This window comes from Pezoporus occidentalis, unplaced genomic scaffold (genome assembly GCF_034315485.1).
Source record: "Pezoporus occidentalis ecotype Australia unplaced genomic scaffold, CSIRO_AGI_Poc_V1 ctg22, whole genome shotgun sequence".
NCBI classification, from domain to species: domain Eukaryota; kingdom Metazoa; phylum Chordata; class Aves; order Psittaciformes; family Psittacidae; genus Pezoporus; species Pezoporus occidentalis.
This window is the reverse complement of record NW_026914072.1, coordinates 4,677,633-4,692,001: the sequence shown is the minus strand read 5'-3', so window position 1 is coordinate 4,692,001 and position 14,369 is coordinate 4,677,633. Positions and strand designations below refer to the sequence as shown.

The 14,369-nt window shown below is 38.8% G+C and overlaps 1 protein-coding gene and 1 long non-coding RNA gene across 3 annotated transcripts in view; one reads left to right on the top strand and one right to left on the bottom strand.

Annotated features, from left to right (window-relative positions):
* Positions 1–135: 135 nt before the first annotated feature.
* Positions 136–14,369, bottom strand: part of CCDC73 (coiled-coil domain containing 73) — a 76,045-nt gene continuing 61,811 nt past the window's right edge. For both annotated transcript variants that reach the window (XM_062620306.1, XM_062620307.1), the window contains 5 exons: positions 11,610–11,645; positions 9,774–9,939; positions 7,191–8,741; positions 4,049–4,182; positions 136–889 (listed from right to left, as the gene is read on the bottom strand). In XM_062620306.1, the coding sequence (XP_062476290.1) occupies positions 689–889; positions 4,049–4,182; positions 7,191–8,741; positions 9,774–9,939; positions 11,610–11,645 (2,088 nt within the window). In that variant the 3' untranslated portion in view covers positions 136–688. The remainder of the gene's footprint in view (positions 890–4,048; positions 4,183–7,190; positions 8,742–9,773; positions 9,940–11,609; positions 11,646–14,369) is intronic.
* LOC134164501 (uncharacterized) lies at positions 813–2,900 on the top strand. Its single transcript, XR_009965167.1, has 2 exons — positions 813–934; positions 1,914–2,900. It is a non-coding gene; the product is annotated as an uncharacterized LOC134164501 (long non-coding RNA).

Below are 14,369 nucleotides of genomic sequence, written 5' to 3'. Positions count from 1 at the left end.
ACTTCAACAAGAATGTCTTTCTTTGCAAGCGGTGTGGGGAGCGAGGAAGGGAGATCAGAAAAATGATAGTGCAGGTAATTGTAAAGTAAGGGAAAATTTCCCTTATAGCCTACAGGAGAAAAAATGTGAACCAGGTAGAAGTTAATCATATCAGATGCTTTAGTGTCAAAAGAGACATTATTGATACAGGATCAACTACAACATATATTTAAATAATTTAGCAGTAAAGGTAAGCAGATTTTCCTGTTCTGCCACTCAGAACTGCTGTAAGTTGTTGTGTTTGTAGAAACCTTTTTATTTTGAAACAGTTGCAGCTGATCTAGTTTGAAAACTGAGCGAGCAGTTGACACAGAAAACAAAGTATTTCCGCCAGGCTTCTGAGGACCAAAAGGGAACTCTTAAGTAATCGTTTAGTTTTACTTAATGGATATTAAAACATTAACTTGTGAACTTCTTAACTTTGGGGAAAAGCCCATAACAGCCGGGATTTGATTGCAGAGACAGAGAACTAATGTTATTAGCAGGGATTACATCCATTTCTAAACATGACTAGGTCTATATGCTGTATTATATATGAAAGCACAGTGCATGCATGCTATGTTCCATAGGAATACCTCTGCAAATCTGGTTTAGGCAAGTGATTTATCTATGCTTAAAAGACATGCTTTTCATCTCCTGCCACTGATCCTCACTGGCCTCCTTCATATTTTCTTTTTTTTTCTGAATGAACTCGTTCCAAATTCAAGAATTTTTCAATTTCTTCCATTTCATTTTGTATGATGGAGTTATGACTAGAACAGCTGTCCTTCTCACTGAGTGCATTTCCTGCTGGAGCTACAGTCACCTGAGGAGATTTCTCATGCTGTGAAGCAGTAAATCCTCCTTTCACCTGACAGAATACAAATTTAGCAGTTAATAATCCAGTGAAATTCAGGTAGAGGTTCAAATTGTTAGATTTTGCTGAGCATTAAGCAAGCAAGGAAATGTATATAGAAAGATTAAATCAGGTGGTGGTGGTGGTGAATTAATTTGAAATGCTTGCTTCAGCTTTAATTTAGAAAGCTTGATAATGATAAATATACTTTTATAAACCAAGCCTTAAAGTAAGACTTTGTACAGAAGAGTTGTGATTAAATGAACCCGAACCTTGTACTGGAATGCAGATTAGCAAAATAACTAGTTTAATTGAAGAGTATAACGTTGTAATTGACATTTCTATAGTTATGCAAGCATTTGATTAACAAAACCCAAAATTGTGAGGTTTAGAGTTTTAACTCCCTCTCTGCTTCACTGTACACATTAGAAAGCAACCATCATTAACTAATGCAAAGTGTAATAGGTTGGGTTTTTTTTATGTTAAAGATATCTTTTTCTTTGAATAATTTTAATTACTATCTGATAGATTCTCTGTATATATCCAAATCAAATACACGACAACACAGTAGGGAAATGGATTTTTTTTGCTTGAATGATGAGTTCTCCACTTATAATCCAGCACTGTGGCTCTGGGGGAGGCCAGCACGCAGGAACAGCACAAGCAAGGTATGTGAGCCAGTGTTGCAGTGGTTCCTGGGGATTTGTAACATGACATTGAATGCTCTGGTTGCATGCTGGAGCAATTCTATTACAGACATCACAATATAAGGCTGTCTCCTAGTGCTCAATTATATTTTAATATTGAGCACCTGTGCCCCAAGTGACTAAGCCACATAGTCTTTATCAGGCCTGCCTTTATGCACATGAATATTGTGCTAAAACTCCTTCCCCAGTACACAAGCATTTCTTGAAGTTTAAAATATGAATACTAAACTTCATACAAATTGTTCATTGAGCTTACTGCATGTGTAATAGCATTACTTCCATGCAGCTGAGAACAGATACTTCAGGTCAATAATGACTAATCTCTGTTTCAGCAAGGAAATAACTTTGTTGGAGATATGAAGTACTGAACCTGTTAATTCTAATGGCTGTACCCATACGCTTTTCCCATGCTCTTTCCCAAGGCCTCGGAAAGAAACAGATCATACTTCATTGCAAGCTGCTAGTCAAAATCTCTATGGAATAGCACATGGGGCTGCATCTGTCCTGTACTAACAACCCCAGAGAAAAACTTTCATTAGATCTTCCACAGGTGTAAGTGAAGTTTTCTAATGAAACAAAGCCATGCCATGTTGTTTGGATTTTACTGAGGAAAACAAGTGTTTAGACCTCTTTGGAGAAGTGACTGCAGTTAAGTAATACATGTATCTATCTATAAATATATATGTATAATTTTAATACAGATCTGTGACAATGTGTGTGGAATAAAGCTTTTTAAAAAAAAAAAACTGTCAAACTAAACGTCCTCAGCATTCTCACAATTAAGTACAAGTAAAATGTGTATCTTACTGCTAGTAACATGGCAACGTGTGGGATACATACATGTAAAAATCATTCACTGCTGAATAGTATGACTGCACAGTTAGAAACTTGTGCTTAAACTGAGCTGAGGATGCTTATTCATCCTTCCCTTGGTACTCAGGCATGTGCAGACTAATGTGTAAAACACTCTAATATTTTTTACAAAAAATTTTAAAGTGCAGTTGTAGCATTTCTTTTTAATTTTCATCACTGTTTAGAGTACTGCACTTTGGTTGAATGAGATTACCCAAGTTTTGGAAGGCATAAGTCTGCTCTAGCTCTAACCACGTTAGAACAAACAAACTGAGCAGCAAAAGAGATGTCCAAGCCTATTTTTAATCTCCCAACAGCTTTTCCATATCGCTCATAAACATGACAAATTTGAGGACAGAAGCTATTAGAATTACACCACCACAGAAGGGAAGGAGTGGTCTGCAATGCCCCAGGCTAAGATTTCAAAGATTGAGTATTTGGAAAATAATATAAGGTCAAACTAGCAAGGTACTCTGTCCTTATCCATCTCAGCTTTTACTTACCTAGCACATAAGAAGCTTTAGTTTGGAGGTGACAAAGTAGATACAACCACAATCAGATAATGAAATACAGCTTTGTTAGCTGTAGATTAGGTATTTTAGTTCACTCAATTCCTGACTCCACCTCAGTCACAAAAAGCAAGAGAGACACAGTAAATACCACCACTGTGTTTGTTGAAAAAAACCCTCGCTGTCATTCCCAAGTAGAGTCATGTTAGGAAAGTTAAGTAATTTAAAACATCAGTCTTCTGAATTTCAGAGAATATGAATGCTAGTGGCACTGAGAGCTGACTAAGCCTAGTGAAGTCAGCCAGTCTTGTCACTTGAAAACACTCTACACCCTGACTTCAAACTTCATTCAAAGAGACAGCCATAACTACCTGAGAAATACCTCTAGAGCCTCTTGTAAAAAGGAAGGTCAACTGTAGTTGTAAATTATTGTATCACTTGTGAATAGTATGTTTACCATTAGGTCTAATCCTAATACAGCCATTTCAGCTGTTCAAACTCCACAGACTAACATAGGTCTAAAAATGCGGTGTGAGCCATTGCTAGTGCCCTCTGAAATGAGGTTGTCTTACAGGGGAAACAGCAACACAATAGGGTTCTTTTTAATTCTCTGCTTTTACACGTTTGTGTAATGTCATCTGATTCAATAAGACTATAACTAAAAATGGCATCATGTAACCAGCATAGAATAAAGGGACAGGCTCTAATTCATAGATACACTGACTTTTTAGTTTTTCACAAATTTCTTTTAGAAATGTGGTCTTAATAAAGGAAATAATGTTCTTATACTTTTACCTACCTTTATTTTTTTAAAAAAACCCAACTCCTACTTTTACTGTAGGTGATGATTTCTATTAGGGTACACAATGAACTACCCTCTTTCTCCCCTCCCAAACAGATTGCTTAGCATCTGTTTGATTCATATGCTGTGACTTTTTCCTGCTGCTTTCTATCAACCTTAATTGTGAAAAATGGTGCCTTGTTGCCCTTTTGATATTATTTTGGAGATTGACTCAGTCTTAAAGTATCCAGATGAGTACAGTTGTACAAATATCTGTGGAATTAGCTCACTGAGGTCTGGTTCGCAATATTTTTAATTGACTTACATGTTCTGTGGGAAAAGAAGAATCATAAAAAGTCTTTGCTATAGCATTCCAGTCTTCACCAGGGTCTCCCTGGGGGGCTCGGTGGATGCTAGAGGTATTCAAAGTGTCAGCAGCTCTGTTAAAACTGGTAGAACCTGAGTGACAAAAAGGAAATGGTAACAACTGCAATTTAGTCTCTAGGCAGTAATTGTAAAGTTACTAAACTTCTGGTTTACCTCTGATCTTAAAAAAAATATTTTTGGTTTAAATCACTGAAGCTCTGTTTTAGGCTTTTCCCTCTTCATTTCTTGTTTTCTTTCCCATATTTCTGCATCTGCTTTTGTCTCTGAAGATGAGGTGTGTTTTTACTCTGATTGAAAATGTTTTATACTGTTTTTATATACTAAATTAATGACAAATATAAATTGTTATTTACAAAAAATGTATGTTCAGAATATTCTAATGGAGTATTTTTTTCCAATCAGTATTAAGACTCACCTTCCAATAATGATGATAAAATACATAATTAGTGCCATCCTAACATCATATTCCAGGGTGAAAACAAAACTTACATTCTAAATACAAGGATAAAGAACATTTTAAATGAGGAGTCTTTTTATAAATGGCTATACCTAATATTTAAGGGAATCAGACTGTAGCTATCTAATAAAGGTAGGATGGGCAAATTAGTAGATTAATCAAGGCAGAGATAAGGCTCCAATCCTGCAGTGGCTTTATGTACTGCTACTAGACTCCATTGAAACCAATATAAAGTTCCTTGCAAGATCAAAACATAAGCCTACTTTCACATTCAGCTGTTTTATCACTACACAGATGCAGATGCCTGTCGATCACTGCTACAACAGTAAAATCTTTGTTTTGCTCTGAAAATGCATGTTACCGCATAGCTGTGTAACAGTTAATTAAGAATACTGTAACTTTTCCTCTTGGAAGGAAGATAGTGACGAGTTTGCGTTAGTTTTTTAAGAGTTTGCCAGGAAGAGCCTGTTCCCTGTTCATTCCTCTGTTTACTCATGTGGAGTGGCTGCTCTTTGGGAACCAAAGTTGTATAAATAGTAAACTGCATTGTGGTTAGGCAGTAAAAGGAATTCCCTCAGATAGGCTTACTAAATTCTTCCACCAATGCTCTTCACCTCTAGGTCTCCCGTATGGCTAAAACTGTTTGTGCTAGAGTAAGTAAAAATAAGTAAATTTAGGAACACTATCCACATGGATTCTGCTCCAGGTTTGCTATTTGGGAAAATATCTGAAAGCAAAACAAAACAAAAGCCAAACACAATAAATCTTGGAAGGTGTAGTGCTGAGTGCCACAGTGACTCTTGGGTGCCCTGCCAGTAAGGTTCTAGTCTCCAAAAGAGGTGCAGGATTCAGAGCTGTCAGCAAGCTGAAGTAGGGATCTGGCTAAATTAGGCAGGATAATGAGAGGGAGAGGCACATCTGGGACCTAGACCAAGATCCTCACTGTGAAGTATTACTAGAATTCAAGAGGTCTGGTGACTGTGCTTGTCCCTGAGAGACTCACTGGGGGAAGCAGGGATATCTTAAAATCCCTATCAACTCCTTTGAGGGAATCTCCCAAAGTCACTTCTTGGAATTGCAGTACTTTGCATACGGAAAGGTTTCTGACAAGAAAAGGAGAAACAAAGAACTTCAGATAGTGCTGGCTGTTCTTACAGAAAAGATACATGCAGAACATCACATAACTACACATTCATTTTCTTGAAACAGGTATCAAAATTCATATTATTAATGTGCCATCTGAGATTAGGATCCTCCTACCATGCTATCACTACTGTTTTAGGGAAAAAGACTTTTCTGAAACTGAACTTCAGATACTGTGCATCAGTGTACAAATACATGTAGGCAAGAGACCAAGTACAGAAATGAAGTTACCTATAAACCTAAATTCCTAACACCAGAACAGTGTGCAGAAACCAGGCTGCTGGTTTTCTGCCTTACTGCACAAAACTAAGGGATGGGAGTCAGTTCTGCTTTTGGTACATTCAAGGGGCAAACCTCCAAACACTACATTAACAAAGCCTCAAACAAACACACCCTATACTGTGGATCTAGTTCTTCTGAAAAAACATCTAAGCACTCGGAGCTCCATTTTTCTACATAAGTAGGGCTTTCAGTTCTACCAAAGCCTAAGAGATCATCTGCTCTTTTAAGTTTACAGTATGTGTTAAGAACAGAATCCACATGCAAGCTTGTAAGGAAACTTATAAGGAAGGCTCCTCTTATACTTCTGTATCTTATACTCTGGACAGTTACTGAAGTGGGGGAACATCTATAAACACATTGGAGTCAGTTTGCTGTGGAAATAGAGATGACACGTTTATTACTTTGGTTGAAGACTGAATTTAGAAATGGCACTTTCACTAAATAAATATAGGGGTACTCCAGCAGCTAATTTTATTGCAAAACAAACCTAAATACAGTTTTTCCACACTTCAGTAATGAATTAGAAATGAGGGATAAAGCTCCAGTTTACTGTTTTGCATATGCAAAGTTTTGCTCAGCAAATAATCACCAAGTGCCAAGAATAGGAAATAAAAAAGCTCCTTGAGCTTAGGGTGTTTTCCAGCACTTCCAAGCGCAGACTTCTCATTTCATGCATTCAGCACTTTCAGATGGTTTTAAGTGTCCATCTGAATTAAAGATGTACAATAAAAAGAAAGAAGTAAACTTTCTCTAAGCCCCATTCTAAGAAGCATCTACTGTTTCAAATACTATTCTAATTTTTATGCAAAATGAGGGTGCCGAATCATTTCCAAAAGCTGCTTAGTGCTTTTCAGATACATAAAGAGCCCAGCTAGAGTATGTTCTACATTAGGGTTCCAAATACGTATACAAATTTGGCCTGTCATTGCACCGTTTTTCTTCCACAAAGGCAAATCTGAGAAAAAGGTTTTTTAATTGGGTAATTTAGCAAACAAAAGCTGTTTAGTTGCATTAGTTGCATTTATATTATAAACAGGGAAGTCTCATCTTTTTTTTTTTTTTTCCATACAACTAAAATGTTGGGAGGTTTGCATTTTTCTACTGCTACACAAAACTCAGATGCAGAAATTTTACATTTTAATAATTTTGCTAAGTATATTCAGTACATGCCTCAAACATAAATGCTTATTTTTCTTACCCGACCCTGTTTCTCTTCTGTCAACATTCTCACCGGGATTTTGGCACTGTGTTTGTGAAGTAACGTTTGTGTTTTCCACTAAGCCTGGCAGTTTCTCTTTTGAAAGGAAAGGCTCCTTGGAGGCTGAAGTCCATACAGCTTGACCTCTTATTTGATTTACTCTTGAACAAGAACTGAGGTCTAAAAAATTTACATATACTGGAGTTTTCTCAGCTTTTTTATCTGAGGCTGAAAGATCAAAAGATGACCTTCCACTTATGTTTACTAAATTTCCAGATGTTCTCATGGGTAAAGAGCATGATTCTTTCAGGTGACCCTCAGCAAACTTCCTTCCTGGAACTGTACCAGTCAGTAAGAGTTTTTTCTCTTTTAACAATGTGTTATTTGTTGAATTATTAATCTCCAGTGAATGTCCATTTTTGATGGAGCATATCTGAATATCATCATTCACTTTTTTAAGTGGAATTAGTTTATCTGTGCTAGCAATTGTAACTGCTGGGTTTTGTTTATGAGCAATTATTTCAAGACCATCAGCCTCTGCTGGAGATATGGCTCCAGCATTCAACGTACATGTGTTTGTAGTATTCCCTGTTCGTTCAGTACTGTCTTGTTCAGGTTGCTTGCTGCACATGTCATCCACATTTATTGCTTTTTCTATTTTTGGGAGGCATAAATTGAAAGTATGTAAGAGAGACATGTTATTACTGTGTTCTTTTGTGGCATCATCACCCCTTACATTTTCACAATAAACAGTTGGAACATTCTGAGCATCAGTTGCTGGTACATCAGGACTCCTCAGTATACCATTGCTGGTTTTGTGTCTGGTATTGCCTTCATAATTCTTGTCTTCAGCATCTATGTATGTCTGTTTAAAAGGAAGTTTATTTACATGCAAACCACTTGGATTTAACAAGATTTTTTCTGTTTGATGTAATCCATTGCCTATGTGATTGTCACTGTCCAGCAACCTAGATTTTTGGTATTCAGTTTGAGAATTTTCCTTAATATAAGATGGGATACCAAAACTTAATTCCTTAGCTTGATGATTATCTGTACTTCTCTCATACACAGCATTCCTGATGCAAAGAACTGCTTCAGACTCAGTTTTGGGTGCTTCAGGTGTAAGGGTACTTTTGTTGTTTTGTACAGCATTTGGGTTTATATCTGCCTTAGTACAAATTGATTCATCTGTAGTAATGCACAATTCTTGCTTGCTAGAGTCAGTCTCCTGACTTCCATTTTTCTTGAAGGCTTCTACAGCATCAACACTGTCTAAGATGACTTTTCTTGTTTGAGTGTAGCATGGCTTAGTGCTGTCCTGGAGCTTTTGTTCTAAATGTGCATTGTTTTCATCCAGGAACATTCTACATGTTGCTCCCAGATTTTCTGCTTCTTTGTGCTCAGTGACATGTATTTCTGAGATCTGTCCTTGGGTAATTAAATCCTTATCTGTGCAGAGGGTATTCCTGGGAGAAGCCTCCCTTTGCTTTTCTTCATGATGGCTAGCAACATTAATTTCATCCGTAAAACTGTTTTCAAGAACTTGTAAATCTGTTAGAGTAAGTGTATTCTCTAGTTAGTGACAGATAACAGAGAGGTTAAGTAATGTTTTATTTTTACAGTTTATGATCTCCAAAGAGATGGACTCAAGATCAGTATCAATATTGATTCTTCTTATCTTTCATTACATACACAAGTCTATCAAAAATGTTGCTGAAGTAACTTGGAAAATATTTATAAACTGCTCAAACAGAAAATATATTAAAAGGGTCATTATGAAATTAACACACACACTTTAAGCAACTATTGTCTGTCTACACAAAATTTAAGCCAGTTACTACTGCAGTTTGCCTTTATTTTTGAAAGTGGCATTTTTAGCTAAATGGAAACCAAAACTACTGTTTAAGAGACTATCATCTTCCTACCAAAAGGAGTATGTTGTGACTTGATGGTAGTGGGCAAGTGAGGAATTAAAGCATTCAGTATGAGAAAGGTGTTTTCTGAGAGATACAGTCTGAGGCTGTGATCACTGATCTTTTAAAGCAGTCACTATGTTGTTAATAAGCTTTTAAATTTCTACTTAACTGCTACATTTTAGAGACAGCATTAGAGACAAGGTACATTTCCTGTAGGGGGCTTCAAAAAATGCAGTTACAAAGTGCTTTGTACAGGAAAGTATTATGGTTATCCACATCCACATCATTGTTCTGTGCAATGCAATCACTCTGCCTTTTTCCACTGTTATATGGGAAAGTCCTTCACTTTGCTTCCAAACACTTCTATACATATTATAGTCATTCCTAATCCCTCTTCCTTTGAACTGTCATGCAGAAAGAGTATTGCAATAGCTTGAGGGATCACAGCACATGGATGTTACTTAATGTTCAAGGTCAGCCACTACAAGTACTGTGCTTTCCTTCAGAGCTTTGTGAGTTTAGCATAGATTAGCACTACCAACATCAGGAATTTTACTGTTGCCAGTACAAAACCATTTAATTCATTCTCTTGTCATATACTGTATCTAAACATTTATCCTTTCTTCAACAGTACTACTTATCTCTATTATCCATGTATTGCCATTACTTTGTTCTATCTGCAATTCCTTAGCGCTTAAAGAGGAGTCCATTGTGGTTTTTACTTCAGTTTCTTCATGTCCAAAATCACTGTCTTTTCTTATTACAGACTGCATACACTCATTTTCTTTTTGAACAGCTTGTATTTCACTGTCTTTTGAGTGTTCTTGACCACTCTAGAATAAGAAGGAACAAAAGATCATACATAGAATCACAGAATCATAGAATGGTTAGGGTTGGACAGGACCTTAAGATCAGCTAGTTCCAACCCCCCTGCCATGGGCAGAGACACCTTGCACTAAAACCATGTCAACCAATATTATATGTCACCCAATGTATTTTAATAATTTACTACAGTCATTGATAAAAATTCAGGACTTAGATTTAAAATTATCTTTACAATTCTGATGGAAAACAAAGACCATTCATGTGAAGTTATACCAAGTTCCTCTAAAAGAAACAAAAAACAAAAAACAAAAAAAAAAAACAAAAAACCCCAAACAAATTAATATCCTAGAAGAATAGGAAAGAAATTAGATCCTGCTATGTTACAGTCCACAGAGAAAAGTTATACAGATTGACAGAATTTCTCAGATGAAGGAATGTGTGTTGTGTATGTGCTGACTGGATCACTCCCTTGGTATGCTGGTTGGATTAGTGACCTGCTAAGTAATTACACGTGGAAAAAACCTGCATGAGTGCTCTCTGCACTCAAACACATGTGCATACACACACATATTAACACTTTTTTTCCTAACAAGCCATCTAGGATTTTTAACTACATTTCATAGGCAAATAAGGCTTACAATTTTGCAATTCTTGTCAGTCAGTTACTCTTTCCCTTCCAGAAGGCTTTTTAACCTGAATTTGAGTCACATTCGAGCGAGTATAAGCTTGAAAGATGCATTTACTTAAGGTTTAAGTCACTGGTCTACTCCTGTATTTGTCTTTAGTTTTGAAAGCTGCATTCAATAAAGTTCTGTGAAAACTAGGAGCTGAATAATGAAGAAACACCCTAATAAAACCACACATATTAAAAAGAAATAAAGGAAAGGAAGATGCATCCTTTATGATCACCAACTGCTTGGCAGCTGAAGGCAGGAGCATGTGCTGGCTCTTGCCCTAGAGAGACAGTATGAAAGTAGGTAGATGTGGAAGGGAGCAGGGGTATTACTTGGTTCATAAAAGACGTGAGAAAAAGCTGAAGATACTTAGGTAACTGGAGGCGTTGCAAAAGGAAGACTGGGATGTGGGAGGGAGTTACAAGCGCTGTGCTTGAGCATCGGATGTGTGGGAAGGACACTGCAAAATGGAAGGAGGCACGTAGACATACTGATTAAAAAATGGGATTATTGCACTGGTGGCATAGTAGATGATGTAGAATACAAATCTGCAGGAAATAGTTTTTTACAGGTCACAGAAACATCCTGATGCTCCCAGCTTTGCTGGTTTGGGGGAGGGAGGAGTCATGGTGAGTAGAGGAAGGTCCTAAAAACAGTTTTCCCCTGCCAAATACTCCACCTTCAATTTGAAGTTTCAATTGAAAATTCTCTTTTTCTCATGATTTATCATCATCCTCCCTGACGTTCTGATTAAGAAATTGTACATATTACATCTTTTTTGTTTTCTAAGTTTTTAATGAGTTCATTTTGCTTCTTGGCTATATACATCCTATTTTCAATCTTTTCTTCTCAAATACAAATACCAGAATTTTCCTCTGTCATGAAAACAGTAATTATTTCATAACCTCTTGCTTCTAGAAGCTGTTTCTTTAGACAAAAGTCACAATATATGTGCATGCTACTCTTTTGCGCAGGTACAAAACAGCTACTACGGTGGCACTTACCACATATCTTGGTACAGGCTGCACTGCTGAATGCACCTGGAAAAAAAAAACCCAAACATGAAAAAGCGTTGTTAAAAAGACAGAAAGGTTACAGTTACATGATTCCTTTCTAGATTTTGAAACTAGGGTTGAATAACCCTAGTTTCCATTAACTTCAGAGGGGTGTTCACAGTATCACAGTATGCTAGAGATTGGAAGGGACCTCAAAAGATCATCTAGTCCAATCCCCCTGCCAGAGCAGGAACACCTAAATAATGTTACACAGGAATGTGTCCAGGCGAGTTTTGAATGTCTCCAGGGAAGGAGACTCCACAACCTCCCTGGGCAGCCTGTTCCAGTGTTCCGTCACCCTCACTGAGAAGAAGTTTCTTCTCAAGTTTAAGTGGAACCTCTTGTGTTCCAGTTTGTACCCATTACCCCTTGTCCTATCATTGTTTGCCACTGAGTAGAGCCTGGCTCCATCCTCGTGACACTCCCCCTTTATATATTTATATACACTAATAAGGTCACCCCTCAGTCTCCTCTAAACTATAGAGACCCAGCTCCCTCAGTCTTTCCTCATAAGGGAGATGCTCCACTCCCTTAATCATCTTAGTTGCCCTGCGCTGGACTCTCTCCAGCAGCTCCCTGTCCTTCTTGAACTGAGGGGCCCAGAACTGGACACAATATTCCAGACGGGGTCTCACCAGGGCAGAGTAGAGGGGAAGGAGGACCTCTCTCGACCTACTAACCACCCCCCTTCTAATACACCCCAGGATGCCATTGGCCTTCTTGGCCACAAGGGCACAGTGTTGGCTCATGGTCATCCTGTCGTCCACTAGGACCCCCAGGTCCCTCTCCCCTACACTGCTCTCTAACAGGTCGTTCCCCAGCCTATACTGGAACCTGGGGTTGTTCCTGCCCAGATGCAGGACTCTACACTTTCCCTTGTTATATTTCATCCCGTTATTCCCTGCCCAACTCTCCAGCCTGTCCAGGTCTCGCTGGATGGCAGCACAGCCTTCTGGCGTGTCAGCCACTCCTCCCAGCTTAGTGTCATCAGCAAACTTGCTGATAGTACACTCAATTCCCTCATCTAAATCATTGATGAATATATTAAATAATACTGGTCCCAGTACTGACCCTTGAGGCACTCCACTAGTTACAGGCCTCCAACTAGACTCTGCCCCATAGACTACAACTCTCTGGCTTCTCTCCTTCAGCCAGTTCACAGTCCACCTCACTACCTGATCATCCAGACCACACTTCCTCAATTTAGCCGTGAGGATGCTGTGGGAGACTGTGTCAAATGCTTTGCTGAAGTCAAGGTAGACCACATCCACCGCTCTGCCATCATCCATCCACGGTGTTATTTCCTCATAAAAGGCTAAGAGATTGGTCAAGCATGACTTCCCCTTGGTGAAGCCATGTTGACTGCCCCTCATAACCCTCTTATCCTTTATATGCCTTAAGATGGCACCAAGGATAAGGTGTTCCATCACTTTCCCAGGGATGGAGGTGAGGCTGACCGGTCTATAGTTACCCGGGTCCTCCTTCTTGCCCTTTTTGAAGACTGGAGTGACATTTGCTTTCCTCCAGTTCTCGGGCACCTCTCCCGTTTCCCAAGACTTGGTAAAGATGATGGAGAGTGGCCTAGCAATGACTTCCGCCAGTTCCCTCAGCACCCGCGGGTGCATCCCATCTGGACCCATGGATTTATGGATGTCCAGATTGCTCAACTGGTCTCTAACCCATTCCTCATTGACTAAGGCAAACCGCTCCTTCAACCTGACTTCATCTAAGGTCTCAGGGGTACAGGGCTCTTCAGGACTGCCTGCAGCAGAGTAGACAGAGACAAAGAAGGCATTCAGTAACTCTGCCATCTCTGTATCTTCTGTTACCAGGGCACCCATCCCGTTCATCAGTGGGCCTACATTGCCTCTGGTGTTAGTTTTATCTGCCATGTATTTGAAAAAGCTCTTTTTGCTGTCCTTGACCCTTCTCGCCAGGTTTAATTCTAAGGAGGCCTTAGTCATCCTAGCTGCCTTCCTACATCCTCTAGCAGCAGCCTTATATTCCTCCCAAGTGGCCAGCCCCTCCTTCCATGACCTGTAAACTCTCCTCTTCCACTTGAGCATACCCAGCAATTCCCTATTTAGCCATGCAGGTCTCCTGGCCCTCTTCCTTGACTTCCTAAAGTTCAGCCCTTCAAAAATAGATCAGTGCATAAACTAAGATACCTTTATATCAAAACTATTAAACCGGATTCTTTTTCTTTTTTTTTCCCTGTGATTTAGTAAAATCTAACTAAGCAACGTACATAAACCTAAGATAACGCTTCCCTCAACAGAGTATTTCATACTATGAAATTCAAAACCTCCTCAAAACCAGATCTCCCTGTACATACACACACAAAAGAATGACAAACATAGAATCACAGAATAGTTAGGGCTGGAAAGGACCATAAGATCATTTAGTTCCAACCCCCTACCATGAGCAGGGACACCTCACACTAAACCATGTCACCCAAGGCTCTGTCCAACCTGGCCTTGAACACCACCAGGGATAGAACATTCACAACTTCCTTGGGCAAGCCACTCCAGTGCCTCACCACCCTAACAGTAAAGAATTTCTTCCTTATATCCAATCTAAACTTCCCCTGTTTAAATTTTAACCCATTACCCCTTGTCCTATCACTACAGTGCATAGTGAAGAGTCCATCCCCAGCATCCTTATAGGCCCCTTCGGATACTGGAAGGCTGCTATGAGGTCTCCATGCAG